The 15,001-nt window shown below is 29.7% G+C and overlaps 1 protein-coding gene across 1 annotated transcript; it reads left to right on the top strand.

The window, feature by feature from the left end:
* Positions 1-315: 315 nt before the first annotated feature.
* Positions 316-10,002, top strand: LOC124934837 (BTB/POZ and TAZ domain-containing protein 2-like). Its single transcript, XM_047475336.1, has 6 exons — positions 316-517; positions 4,366-4,389; positions 8,767-8,822; positions 9,028-9,164; positions 9,278-9,581; positions 9,655-10,002. Exons 1-6 carry the CDS (start codon positions 316-318, stop codon positions 10,000-10,002), a joined length of 1,071 nt encoding a protein of 356 aa, XP_047331292.1.
* The last annotated feature ends 4,999 nt before the right edge of the window (positions 10,003-15,001 follow it).

The raw sequence follows: 15,001 nt of genomic DNA, 5'->3' as shown, positions 1-15,001 counted from the left end.
AACTTTGTGAATAAGAGAAAGACACAAATGTTGGTGACTGGAGACATGTAAGGTTCATGGGCATCATATTTGGCGACAACAAAATGTTTGTTTACAATAATTCTTTTTAAAGCTGATTTCTATAAAATTTAGTTCGCTAGTAAATTTTCATCTAATTTAAAAGTTCTTTCAAATTGTACAAGGAGAAAATTGATGTTTCTGATATGATTGATAGTTCTTATAAATTTTTTCATAATATGTTAATTCTTTTAATGAATTGTTTATGGTTTTATTCTCAATGTTCTTATTATAGAAGGTTAAATCCATCCTATTATAATGAAATCAAATGCTGAAACTTCAATTGCATCTGTCCAAGTAAATGAATCCAATAAATTGTATTCAATGCAAAAAGAGTTTGAAGAAAACATACTTCCATTCCTCTCTGCCACTCAAAAGGCAGCTCTCATTGAAATAGATGGCCTCGCCAAATCAGTCTCATGGTTCAAAGTGGGGACAGATGAATCCTACCTGACGACTAGTATCTAGGGCGACTTCTACTATGTGGAGGGTATCGATGAGCTAATCATCTAGGAAAAGATTAAACAGAGAATGAGCTTGGAGCTTGGAAAAGAAAAGGTCAACTGATCTTTCGGGGGAGTCGTGATAAATGTATTTCTAATAGAGAATTACCTATAATTGTTAGCTATGTAATTTTATGTGCTCTATTCAAATAGATGTATTATCATTTTATTTTCATATTATAAATATATTAAAAAATTATAATTTTGTTTATTGAATCATTTTATAAAAATAAATAAAGTAAAGAAATGACGAACCCATAAAAAGAATGTCGTGCATATATGTCAGGAAAAATTTGTCAAAATAATCAATTAGGGAAAATAATTAATTGAAAATAAACATATAATTATTTAAGGAAAGAATGTCAATTTTATCACTGAATTATAATTGAATATTCACGTATATCATTGAACTAATTTTTGTTCGCTCATACCACTATAGTTGAGATTAATGTTCGTCTATATCATTTGTTAACAAAACATCCAAATCCGTTACCGTTTCCGTTAAAAGATGACACATGTGACTGACATGTCATTTTTTAAAAATTAATTTATATTATATTTTTTTTCATATTTCTAAATAATAAAACTCTTACATTTTAAATATATCGATTCATACATTTACCCAGATAGATTCACCTTTCTAAAACAGAACAAGAATCCAGAAATATAGGAAGAGAAATGTGAACAAACTCTGAAGAGATAAGAAAACATATAGGAAGAGAACAAAAACAATAATCCAGAAATAAACCTTCAACAAAAAGAATAAGATTTGTAAATTTCATTACCTGTCATCATTGTTTATTGTGAACTTTGTTTGAGACTAATTGAAGTAAGAAGAAAAAGTTGAGGTCTAAGGCTCGACTAAATGTCAAAGTTCGTCGTGGTAGGGTTCTGAAATCAAAATCTCATCTCTCATTGCCCTCAATTCTCTCGCTAACTCGTCAGTCTTCCTTCCGTTCCTTTATCTGAGAAATCGAATCCTTTGAAGAACAAGAATCGGAGAAGAAGAATGGTGGGCTTAGTTAATTAGGGCAGGAGAGGGAAATTATTAATGAATTTGTAAATATTTTATTATTTAGGATTTTAAATAAATAAAAATATATATAATATATATTAATTAAAAAACTTAACGGGGTTAGAGGTTTGGTGGAATAGTGACATAGATGGATATTAATCTCAACTTCAGTGATATGAGCGAACAAAATTTAGTTCAATGATATACATGAATATTCTATTATAGTTCAATGATAAAATTGGCATTCTTCCCAATTATTTAATGAATGTTATCATTATTTAATTACTCCACTCCTAATTTTTTAGATTTAAAAGAACTAGCATGTATACCGTGCATTTGCACGAGTAATAATATAAAAAAGCGTGAAAAATATTACGGTAAATGTTTTATGGACGGGTCAACTCACTATCTGACCCAAGTATCCATTTACTCTCATATATATCCAAATTAACCACAACTCTCGACCCGACAATCCGGACACTTTAAAATTAAGCATCATTATATATATATATAGATTAGTTAGTTAAAAAATTGAACTTATATTATTAAAATGTCACGCGTTTATCAAATTTTGGGTTGAATTTAATATATAAAGTATTATTAGCCTAGTAGGTTAAAAGGTTGTACTTGTTTTTGTTAGGTTGTAAATCCGAACCATACCTATAGCATTTTTAATTTTATTTTTAACCGTTTTAAGTTTATGGGCGGGTCAACCCACAATCTGACCCAAATATCCATTTACTCTCACATATATCCAAATTAACCACAATTCTCGACCCGGCAATCAGGACACTTTAAAAATTAAGCATCATTATATATATATATATATATATATATATATTAGTTAGTTAAAAATTTGAACTTATATTGTTAAAATGTCACACGTTTATCAAAATTTGGGTTGAATTTAAAATATAAAGTGTTATTAGCCTAGTTGTTTAAAAGGTTGTACTTGTTTTGTTAGGTTGCAAGTTCGAACCATACCTATAGCATTTTTAATTTTATTTTTAACCGTTTTAAGTTTATGGGCGGGTTAACCCATAATCCGACTCAAGTATCCATTTACTCTCACATATATCTAAAATAACCACAGCTCATGACCCGGCAATCCAGATACTTTAAAAATTAAGTATCATTATATATATAGATATGTGTTTACAATAATGGCTGAACAAATAGATTAATCCCATCTATTTTGCTTTATTAAGTTAGATTCATAACTATTATTTGTTAATTAAAGGCTATTATTTTCTAAAAAAAAAAACAACAATAACAATCCATATTTAAAACCAATTAATTAAATTATTAAGTATTATATCAAACGAAATAAAATATTTATATTTTAAGTAAATACAAATTTTAAATTACCCTTTCCAATCCTTTTTCGTGTTTTTCTTTTGTCACTCAAATTCTTTCTTATTTTGAAAAGTTATACTTTTCATTATTTTTCAATCAAATATTCACCCTGACTTTGTACATTCAACTTAAAAATTACTTGATTTTGACTCGAGAGGCTTATTTGATTTGAGTTATTTAAATTTTATCCTAATAAATTATTAACTCATTATCAAATAATTTCATCAAATTAGTTAAATTAAGGATATAAATAAAATACAACATTCAAATTGTTTTTGACATGGTTTATTCATTTGATTTGATTAATTAAATATTGATTGGGTGGGTTTGATTTAGATTAATATATCAAAATTTAATAAAAATAAATGCTCAAAATTAACTACAAATTAAAAATATTCCATTCAATTTGAGTAAGAAAATATATTCAAAATCAGTTATAACAAAAAGAAATGTTATGAAAAAATGCATCAAATAATTAAAAGTGTAAACGGTTTAGTTAAGTTATTCACCAAAAATGTAAAAAAAAAAAAAATTGGTTAAATTTTAAACAATTAGCTTAGTGTTTTGATTTAATTAATTTGATAAAATATATGAAAATTTATATATAAAAAACTAGTACCAAATTTTGTATATATAGCTGTTGCATTCTTGTGCAAAATTGTCCAAATTTATTTTATTTGGTGTTAAAAAAAATTATAAGACTAAACTAAAGATCATGAATTTGAATTTCACCGTAAGGAATATATAATAATAACATTTAAGAATTTTTTCTTACAAAACCAATATTTAATCATTTTATTTGGTGTTTATGGAATTCAAATTGTTTTACCTTTTAAATAAATTAATGAAAATATGTAAAGTTAAATTATATAAATTGTCAAATATTATAAAAATAAATATATAACCAACAAATACTCTAAAAAGATACCGAGTAAATATATTTTGACTTTGTATAATTATTTTATTTATCCAATTCAATGGAAAAACTAATGAATAGAATAAAAATAAAAACAACTAATGAATTAGCTTTAGTTTTAGTTGTATTGAGAGTTCTAATTATGTCAAATAATGAAATATAAGTTGTCTGTCTACACTTATTTTTTACCTCTTTCAATTTATAATTTTCAATTTTGGTATCTTAAAATTTAACATTAAAATTAATTTTTTAATCGTTTTATTACGTGATTAAGTTTAATAACTAATTAATTTGAGATCCATATCATATTGATTGGATATCTAACTAGTTATTAAAAAATAATTCAAGAAATTTAAATAAAATATCTTTCAAATAAATAAATAAATTGTCCAAATATTATTTTTAAATTAATTAATTGTATTTTATTTTTCAGGTGTTATAAAAAAAAAGTCCTAATAAAAAAAAATACATAAGCCAATTTGATCATCTTCAACATCATAAGCATAACAACACAATAGCACTTATAACACAATTTGACGTGTGTAAGCCTAAGGATAAGGATAAGGATAAGGATAAGGATAAGGATAAGGATAAGGATAAGGATAAATGTGACGTTGGATTGAAGAATTGTGCCGTTACTTATAATTATTTATGAGCCTTACAATCTAAGCATGATTCCTTATGGGTTAAATGGGTGCACTCCCGCTTTATGAAACGTAAATTGAGTATATGGACGTGCAAAATTACCGACGATATGGCTTGGTCTTTGAAGAAGATATTGAAGCTCAAAAACAGAATTGGTTCGATCTTTGACATCCGAATTGATGATGGATGTGGCACTCTTTTTTGGCATGATCCATGGTTCGAAAGCAAACCATTTATTAGTATAGATGAATTCTGAGGCCTAAGGATCAGGAGGGATTGTGCGGCTTCCACGGTTCACGCCATTCATAGCGGGCTTTGGGCTTCGAATATTATTCTTGAATTGGAAGGCAAAAGAGGTATTGACCATTTGAGCGGTCTCAATCTTTGTAATATGACTGATGTGCACTCGTGGAAAGCGGAAGAGAATGGGAAAATTAAGTCTAGTGCGATTTGGAGCGTTATTCGGGAGAGATGTCAATTAGTGGGTTGGGCTTCACTTGTATGGTCCTCTAGACTTATCCTGAGACACCGGTTTATACTTTAGCTTGTCTTCCGGAGAAAGCTTAACACTCGTGATCATATTCTTGTTTACATGGATATCTCGGATCCTAGCTGTGTGCTTTGTAGTGGGTCCTTGGAATCTATTGATAATCTTTTTGGAAGCTGCCCATTTGCTAAACTCATTTGGAAATTATTCTCCTCGGCTATGGGTATTGGGAGTTTGTCAGAGTATTGGGATGAGATCATTGTTGCTTCCCACACCTTCGCTAAAGGTAATAAATTTCGTGCCAATGATTTTAAATGCGAATTTGCAGCCATCATTTATCACTTGTGGGCCGAGAGAAATGCTAGAGTCTTTGGTAGAGTTCGTTGAAATGTTGATCATATGTAGAGCGATATTGTATTTGATTGCGGTGCGCTAATTAGAACATGGAGGCGGGTTCCTAAAAGCGAGCGAGAATAGGTAATTTGTCGTGAATGGAAAGTCAACTATTATGAAGTCAGATCTTTTAAATGTTTTAAGGCTAGTTAATTCTTTATGTTTGTTTGTAAGTCATGTTTGTTACTTTGCTTGAATTGTTTGGATGTTGTTTCTTGAATTTTACTCTAACTTTCTAGGTTTGTTAAAAAGTTAGAGGAAACTATGTCCGTTTTTCTTCCCCGTTTGGGATTTTAATTAAATGACACTAAGTCGTTTTCTAAGAAAAGAAAAAGAAAAACAACACAATAGCAACACAATAGCACGTTTGTTCATTTCTTTTTGTTTTAAAAAAACAACCTCTTTATCCAAAGCTCCAAATTCAAAATTGTAAAAAGGGATTGTAGATTGAACGGCAAGGAATCATTTTCCCAAATGATTCAATGATTGTCATCAACCTAAAAAGACGAATTTACCCTTGGAAGTTGGAAAATACATAAGGAAAACTCCAAATTTTCCTTCCATACTTTAACAAATCGGTTGAGGTTTGTTACATTGAATTTCTATTGCCCTAAGGAGTATAAATAGAGAGTTTGGAGGAACGAATTGAGGAGGAGAAGATTTCGCCATTGTTAACATTTGAGAACATGCAAGGTTAGTTCTAGGTTGTTCTTGGGTATAGGTAGAACTATTCTGGAATACATATATTTCGATTTTATATAAATCCTATTTGAGTAAAAAATTTCAATTACTTATATATTGTTGTTCTTTTATGCAATTGATGATCCAAACTTGCTCCTTATAGATTATTAATCAATTCTCCTACAAACTATTGAAATTGAGTTATTTGAAAACCCCCAAATTTAAAATACAGAAATTATTTGAACGGAGTGTTCATAATTGTTTAATGTAATATAAAAAACCATAATGAAGTGATCTTGATCAAAATCATCCTTTAATTTGTAATTTTTGGTTTTAAAATTTAATGTAACTTATGTTGTTTTCAAAAAGAACTGAATTAAACTTCAATTGATATGTTAAAAAGTGTAGATGAATTATGGAACAAGTATAGGTCATTTATGTTTATTTCTCAAAATTTGAATGAAAACTAATAGAAAGTTCTTGAAAAATAAAAATTCATTAAACTTGTCAACTTTTGTAAATCGTTGTGATCTAATCATAACTATAATCGATCCTAAATTTTGATAAAAGTTCTATCATCTGCTCCTCTACAATTTCGGAACATTTTGTAAATAATTGTGATTAATCATAACTTTAATTGATCCTAAATTTTGTAAATAATTGTGATTATATCACCAACTTCTCTACAAATTTACATTATTCATCATTTTGCTAATTTTGAACCCTAAACTTACCTATCAAAGGCCAAAAAAGTTTTTTGGAAAAAACTAGTTGTAGTCATTTTGATAGACATTTTTGGAGATTCAACTGTGAACTTATTTTAACTCCAATTCTTCTGAAAATATGACACCACTTCAAATAATGTTTTTTTTATGCATAATTCATTTATGAATAAAGATAAGATAAGTTCGACATAAATTCATTTAATCTTCTAAATTATAAACCGGATAAATTATAAATTTAAGACAATCGTAGAAGAATTTTATTAAATTTAGGACTCTCGTAATTTTTTTACTTATTTGAATAACTCTTCTTACAATATTTTATTATATTTAGAACTCATCGTTAACACCCTCACTAACCCAAACTAATTAATTTGTTAAATATTTAATTTATCATTTATTATTTTATTTAATTACTATAATTATTTTTAACCCTCAAATTATTTTTTAAAATATATATTATATAAATATTATATATAAATTAATGATTAAAGTTGATATATATAAATTATATATAAATTATATAAATATATAAATATATATATATATATATATTATAAATTATTTTAAACTTTATTTTATATAAATAGATATAAATATATATAGATAAAAATATTATTAATATATATGTACATTTTATCTCTCTCTATATATATAAATAAAGGTTTAATAACTATATAAATATAAAAATTATTATTGTTTAATAACTATATAAATATAAAAATTAATAATAATATATATAAGCGATTTAATAATTATATAAATATAAAATTAATAATAATAATATATATAATATTATATATTTATATATAAGTGATTTAATAATAATTAAAAATAATGTATAAAAAATAATATTTTAAACTTAAAAGTTTAACTAAAAAATTCATTGTTGACCTTTCTAAAAGTATAACAACAATTTCTTTTAAAAATTAATTTAAGGGCTAAAATCACTAGTGAAAAAATAGGTTTCTGTAACGATGCTTAGTAACGGCGGCCGAATGCCCTTACTGAAGATTTTTATCAGTAACGGCTATTAAAGACCGTTACTGTTATAAACATATCAGTAACGGCTATTAAAGACCGTTACTAATAGAAGGAAACAGTAACGGATATAAGAAAAAACCGTTACAGATAATAACAAGTTAATTTTAATTTTTCAAATTAAAGGTATCAGTAACGGTTTTAGTATAACCGTTACTGATACTGTCTCATGATAAGATTTGTGAGATTCTTATTAGTAACGGTTTTAGATAGACACCGTTACTAATAAGAATCTGTAACGGTTTACTCATAACCGCTACTAATACGTTTCTGACGTTTCGTCTACTTCAAAAATATCAGTAACGATTTTTAATATAACCATTACTGACACTGTCTCGTGATAAGATTTGTGAGATTCTTATCAGTAACGGTTTTAGACAGATACCGTTACTGATACATATCTGTAACGGTTTACTCATAACCGTTACTAATACGTTAACTAACGTTTCATCTTCTACAAGGTTATCAGTAACGGTTTTAGTATAACCGTTACTGATACTGTCTCATGATAAGATTTGTGGGATTCTTATCTGTAACGGTTTATTTAAAACCGTTACTGATACTCTAATTTTACCTCGTTACGCCTTTCTCTTTCTTTTTTCTTCTTTCTTTCTTCTCTCTTCTCCTCTGTTTTCTTCCTCCACCGCCGTCGTCGATCTGCAAACAAGAAAGAGTACGTAATTCGCCGCCTTCGATCTACAAACAGGTAAGTTCTTCTTCTTCTCTGCTCTGTCTTCTTCTTCTCCGGTTCCTCCGCGGGTTCTTCTTCCTCTTCCGCCGCTGGTTCAAATAGAATTCTTCCACCGTCGCTAGTTCTTCTGCATTCAGGTAAGTAAACACTTCTTCATTTGTTTATCTTAGGGTTTTACTTCTTAAATTATTTGAATGTTAGGTTTATATAGGTCAATCATTATCTTCCGATCAGCAGCAGCAGATATACTCCGACGAAGTTATTCATGTTCTCACCACCGGAGGAATCCGCATTCCTGTCCACCCCAGCATCCTGGTATTATTCCACTTGCGACTCCGATTAATCTGAGAATTTTATATTCAATTTCTTTTCTGTTCAATCTGAATCTCAAAACAAAAGCCGATTTGTTGTTCTTAGAGCTTTTTCTTATGCAGGCAGTAGATATATCGGAACAGTTGAGAAATGAATTGTTTCAGAAGACTTATTTGATTGACATTTAAATTATAATAATTATTTGCAGGCATCGGCGTCTTCTGTGCTGAAGAACATCATAGATCATCGGCAGAATAAGAATTCTGATAATAATAGAACAATTCAGATATTAGGCGTTCCTACCGAAGCCGTCGCCATCTTCGTTCGATTTCTCTATTCCTCCAGGTTAGTTTCTCTCAATGATAATAAGTAAAGCCTAAAATCATCATCACAGATGAATTGATGATGAGTAGTATGTAGTAGTAACAGAGAAATTTCTTCTACAATGTTGTTTACAGATGCACAGAAGAAGAGATGGACATGTATGGATTTCACCTGCTGACACTGTCTCATGTGTTCTCCGTTCAACTGCTGAAGCAACGATGTGCGAAAGCACTGATTCAACGGCTTAAGATCTACGACGCCATCGATACGCTTCAGCTGGCGAGGCTCTGTGATGCATCCGAGCTTTACTTCCGCACCATGAAACTTGTATCAGCCAACATAAAGTTTGTTCAGAAAACAGAGGGATGGAAGTTCCTCCAGGAGAATGATCCTTGCCTGGAGCTTGAGATTCTCCAGTTCATAGACGAAATTGAATCGGTAAACATCCAATCTCATATCTAACCAATTTTTATGAAATTCCAATACTGATAACTGATATTGATGAAAACAGAGGAGGAAAATGAGAAGAAAGCGTAGGGAGGAGAAGAGGCTGTGTTTACAGCTAAGCGAAGCAATGGAGTGTTTAGAGCACATCTGCACAGAAGGATGTACAAACATAGGCCCTTACGACATAGAGTCGCCGGGGAAGAAGAAGAAGGTTCCATGTCAGAAGTTCGCAACCTACCCAGGCTTGCAGCTCCTGTTACGCCATTTCTCAACGTGCAAGAGGAGAGTTAACAGCGGTTGTTACCGATGCAAGCGAATGTGGCAGCTGCTTCAACTCCACTCTTCCATCTGCGATAATCCTGATCTTTGTAAAGTCCCTCTTTGCAGGTATTGTTGGGGGATTCGATTTTGATCATATTTGAATGTTAGGTTTATATAGGTACAAATGAATATGAAATATATATATATATAAAACGATTATTATTTAGTAACGGTTTTATGCATTAAAAAACCGTTACTGTAATTTGCTATGTAACGGTTTAACAAAACAAAAACCGTCACAAAAACTTCTCAGGTATCAGTAACGGTTTTTGAAAGCCGTTACTGATAGTCATTGAACAACAGTAACAGTTTTAACTCGGCTAGTACCGTTACTGTTGTTCAATGACTATCAGTAACGGTTTTCGAAAACCGTTACTGATACCTGAGAAGTTTCTGTGACGGTTTTACCTCGGCTAGTACCGATACTGTTGTTCAATGACTATCAGTAACGGCTTTCGAAAGCCGTTACTGATACCTGAGAAGTTTCTGTGACGAGTGTGTCTGTAACGAATGGTAACGGTTTTATTTGCCGTTACTGATGGTTTTCAGTAACGGCTTTTGATGCTTTCAGTAACGGTTTTCGCCCTTACTGATACCTCTTTTTTTACTAGTGAATTAAGAGATCACAGTAATTGGAGAGTAAGTAATTTTCCCTTTTATATATCTTCCACAAATACATCTCTACCAATTTAACCATCTCTTTTCTATCACCATTATATTATATCCCCGCAGGAATCCCCTTCGCCAACTTTTGGATCATTTTTAATTGTCTTGGATGAAATCAGAGAAGAATTATGCTACGTCTTCCTTCCAAAAATCATTGTTTAGTACCTGGTTTTGAATAAGAAGAACGACAGCAGGAAGAGAGAAAAAGAAGTGGGAAGGCTATGATGAAATGAAGAGTAAGGAAATAGGGTGTTTTGAATCATATGGAGCCTGAGCACACCACTTGAAACCCTCAACTTATCAAATAACATGTTTTTTTTTATCTGAATAGATTCCCATGTATGTTGGAATTAATTCATGTTAAACATAGACAATATTTAATTACACAACCATATCTTCATAAAAGAGAAATTCTCCAACTTTAATATTACTACTAGGAGTTTGTGCTCTCCACTTTATCTGGTTCCTTGGACCACTTTTTGACATGTTGATTTGGTTGATGTTGACTTTGTTTTGACTGGAAAGACAAAGTTATTATTAGTATATTAATTTGGTTCTCATTATCAACTAGTATCATCAAACTCACTCTCATTGATGTTGTTGTTTATCATCATCTTTTTATTATCATTATCAACATGAGAATCATCATCTTATTATTATTATCAGCATGAGAATCATAATCATCATCTGATTCATCTCCTGGATAGTTTAGGATACTATAAATTGTGAATTGTGTTTGTATTACCCACCTTCAACAATATAATTCATAGCACTAACTACATATTGTGGTTTTATATATTAGAGTAACACACAGACTAAAAGATTGAAATGAATATATTTCTTTAAGTTGACATTGTCATCTTTATCTAGGTTCGACTTCTAGACATTTCTCTGCTACCAAAACCATTCAAAAGAGCCACTAAACATAGTGCGAATATAGGATATTTTGTCAATATTTCAGAAGAGGTCGTACCTAAAATAGATACATATATATAAGAAAGGCTTAAGGCAGCGAATGACACAGGGAGCAAAGACAGTGAATCCGACTTGACATGTCACATCGTATTGGAGAGATCTTTTATTGGGCTGAAAAAAAGTTTCCCGTTCGCTACAATTCATCCCGTCCTCGTATTTCCCTCTCTCTCAACGTGTTAGAATATAAGATAATATATATTTATAACATATTATCACAATATGATCAATATTATATTATATTATTATATGAGTTTCCATATAAATATAATATATATATATATATATATTATATTATATTTATATGGAAACTAATATAATAATATAATATAATATTAAATATATATATAATAGACTCAACCTATGTAACTAAAATATATATTCTAATACAATACTCTCCCTTATATTATAACATGGTGTTAGATCCAAAGTTTTGTTCTTGAACTACAAAATTTAGTCTTTCGCTGCCTCTATTAATGATTACTTTAGTCATTAATGAAGGGCTCTAAAAATCTCTATTAATTTTTATTATATTTGTTTCTTTAAAATAATTATGTTGATATTCTTATATTCTTCGACAATCATATTTTTTGAGTTTTGTTTTCAATTGTTGTTTTATCTCAGTAGTCAATGCACATATTTTTATTGGTCTTAATTCAATAATATGTGCTTCTTTACTGGTTATTTAGTCAACACACTGCCATTCTTTCGTTAGGATGATTTTCTTTATAGGTTTTGTTTTATCCAACATTCTATGTCCATGAGATTCTACATTCTTTGCTAGTTTTTTTTTATGCAACACACTTCCTTCCCGTCATTAGATGGATGGCGAGACTCATGAGTAACTTCGGATAGTTCATTAGGTTGTTGCTTCACCACAACATTCAATGTCCATGGGATTCTATCTCTTCGTGGTTTATTAGTCAACATACTACCATCCAGTAACTGGATGGAGCTCACGTGTTTCTGAAGATTGAAGAATATATCATGAACATTTCAAAATCTCGTCTTTAACCTCAAGTTGTTCAAGCGTTTTCCATCTTGAGTTTGAAGAAGGTTGTTAAATATAAGATAATATATCTATAAAATATTATCACAATATAATAAATTGTGATAATATATATTATATTATTATATTAGTTGACATAACCTATGTAACCAAAATATATCATTATAATACAATCTTTTCTCTCTTTATCCAACACATAACGCGAAAGAGTTTATCTCAATGTGACTCTTCTTCCTACCTTTTTCGGACCAAAATGCTACAAATTTACTCCCCTATTCGTATCTTCTAGCCCCAATTCAACATTCGTGAAGCGAAACAAAGCTCTTGTTGTCGTCGTATAATAGTATGTTCTTATGAAACCCTATTTTTTTCTTAGTATTGTACTTTGTTTTCTTTCATAGTATTTAAATCATTATATGAACAAGGAAATCAATAATATATATGAAATCAATGCTTTATTTTTAATATGAACATATTTATAAAACTAGAAGGTGACGCATTAAAAACTGTATTTATGTAGTATCATTATAAATGATATTTTTAAAGGTATTTTCCCTTCACCATGTAACTGGAATGAGAAAGAAGATAGGAGCCATGATTCCTTATGTAAACTGTCATTTCCATGAATCTATCTTTAAAATTCGATAACAAAACAACATCCTTTCTCTTTCCTTCATAACTTTATAAAATTAGTCCTCTCCTGAGAATTACTTTTGTTAAGACTCACTGATATTGCAATCTTGTTTGTAATAAATATGACACTTGTATGATATATTATTATTATATGAATGAGTTTTTCATGTTTCTTCCTTGTCATATTTTATAGCACTGCCTGTATTTGTGGATAACAGTTTCAAGGAAAATAAGAGAAAATATAATTGAGTAATGACTGATATGTTGTGATGTGGATGTCCCTTGTAATGCAATACTTGTTGTATTTTGTCCTCTTAGCTAGAGAGACCCAACTTAGTGCGGGCTTTATTTATTTAGACACGCAGTATATAATATGATATTATTTTTCACCTAGATTTTCATAATAACAAGTGAGATATTAGAGCAAACACAAATTTTGGGGTTTGAAGTAGTAGCTAAAAAAAACCGTTTGTCGAAATTTGCACTGTTTGATAGACTTCAAACATTGATAGTTTGTTGGTTATTTTGGGGACTATGTTTTGAACGACGAAGATCTGTTTTTCGAGACTTCTAAGTCAGTTAAAAAAAACAGAATTGCAGAATTGATATGGTTATTTAATCTTGGTCTTTCTTAATCTTAGTTGTTATTGTCAAGATTGTTGTATGATTTTGATGCAATTGATTAAACTCTAATTTTATTATATATAGAGTGAACCCTTACTTGTAACTTTGTTGATGATAATAGATTGTTAAGTGGCATGTTCAGGTCCCGTAGTTTTTTACTATTGATTTGAAGAAACTTTTTCCATGCTAAAACTTGTCTTGCATTGTTGTTTCAATTTCATTATATTTTGCTCATCTATTATACTCAATTAATTGAGAAAATGTTCTATTTTGAATAATATATTTCTCATCAAAGTGGTATCAGGGCCTAATTTTGTATTTGAGTATAAGAATGAAGACTAACACATCTAGATAACACATCTAGAATGGTGACTTTAATGACTCTTATTATAATATTTGGAAGGCTAATAGAATATTTGTTTTATATTAATTTTTTTCATTTACTAGTGTTCTCTTTAGTTAAACCGGCAGAAAAAGTGAGGATGATTGGATTTGTTTACATAAACAAGTATGTGGTTATATTCGTCAATGGATTGATGACAATGGTCAAACCATGCGATTTTTATTATTGATGCTCTTACACTTTGGACTAAACTTGAAAAATTATAGGAGAGAAAATCTAGTTATAACATATTATTTTTGATAAAATAATTGATGTTCTTAGTGTATCAAGTTGGTTCTTCAATGACTGACCAATGGTAAACAATGAAACTTACATTTTATGATGAGATACTAAACTTATTGTTGGGTCAAATAAATTTGACTAACGATATTTTGATGATGAATTTGTGTAAAACTTAAATAAGAATGAAGCTAAGTCGTCTAAATTGTGTTTGTGCAAGAGCATCAAGATCGGGCTAATTAGACGCATTACGTAGTTAGACATGCAGTCTAACGGTCATAATTAGACGTGTTGTATAACAGACGTAGTTAAACGTGCAGTTTAACAGATACGTAGTTAGACGTGTAGTTTAACAGACGCAGTTAGACGTACAGTCTAACAAATACGTAGTTAGACGTGCATTCTAACAGATACGTAGTTAGATGTGCAGTCTAACAGATACGTAGTTAGACGTGCAGTCTAAAAGATACGTATTTAGACGTGTAGTCTAATAGATACGTAGTTAGACGTGCAATCTAACAGATACGTAGTTAGACGTGCAGTTTAACAGATACGTAGTAAGAT

This window comes from Impatiens glandulifera, chromosome 4 (assembly GCF_907164915.1).
Source record: "Impatiens glandulifera chromosome 4, dImpGla2.1, whole genome shotgun sequence".
In the NCBI taxonomy this organism is placed as follows: domain Eukaryota; kingdom Viridiplantae; phylum Streptophyta; class Magnoliopsida; order Ericales; family Balsaminaceae; genus Impatiens; species Impatiens glandulifera.
This window is presented reverse-complemented; position numbering and strand designations above follow the sequence as displayed.

Excerpts from the sequence above, each read along its gene's own strand:
- LOC124934837 (XM_047475336.1), top strand. The coding sequence starts at position 316 with ATGAAATCAAATGCTGAAACTTCAATTGCATCTGTCCAAGTAAATGAA. Across the intron at positions 4,390-8,766 it reads TATAACACAATTTGACGTGT|TTATTCATGTTCTCACCACC; the intron begins GTAAGCCTAAGG and ends ACTCCGACGAAG. Across the intron at positions 9,582-9,654 it reads TCATAGACGAAATTGAATCG|AGGAGGAAAATGAGAAGAAA; the intron begins GTAAACATCCAA and ends TGATGAAAACAG.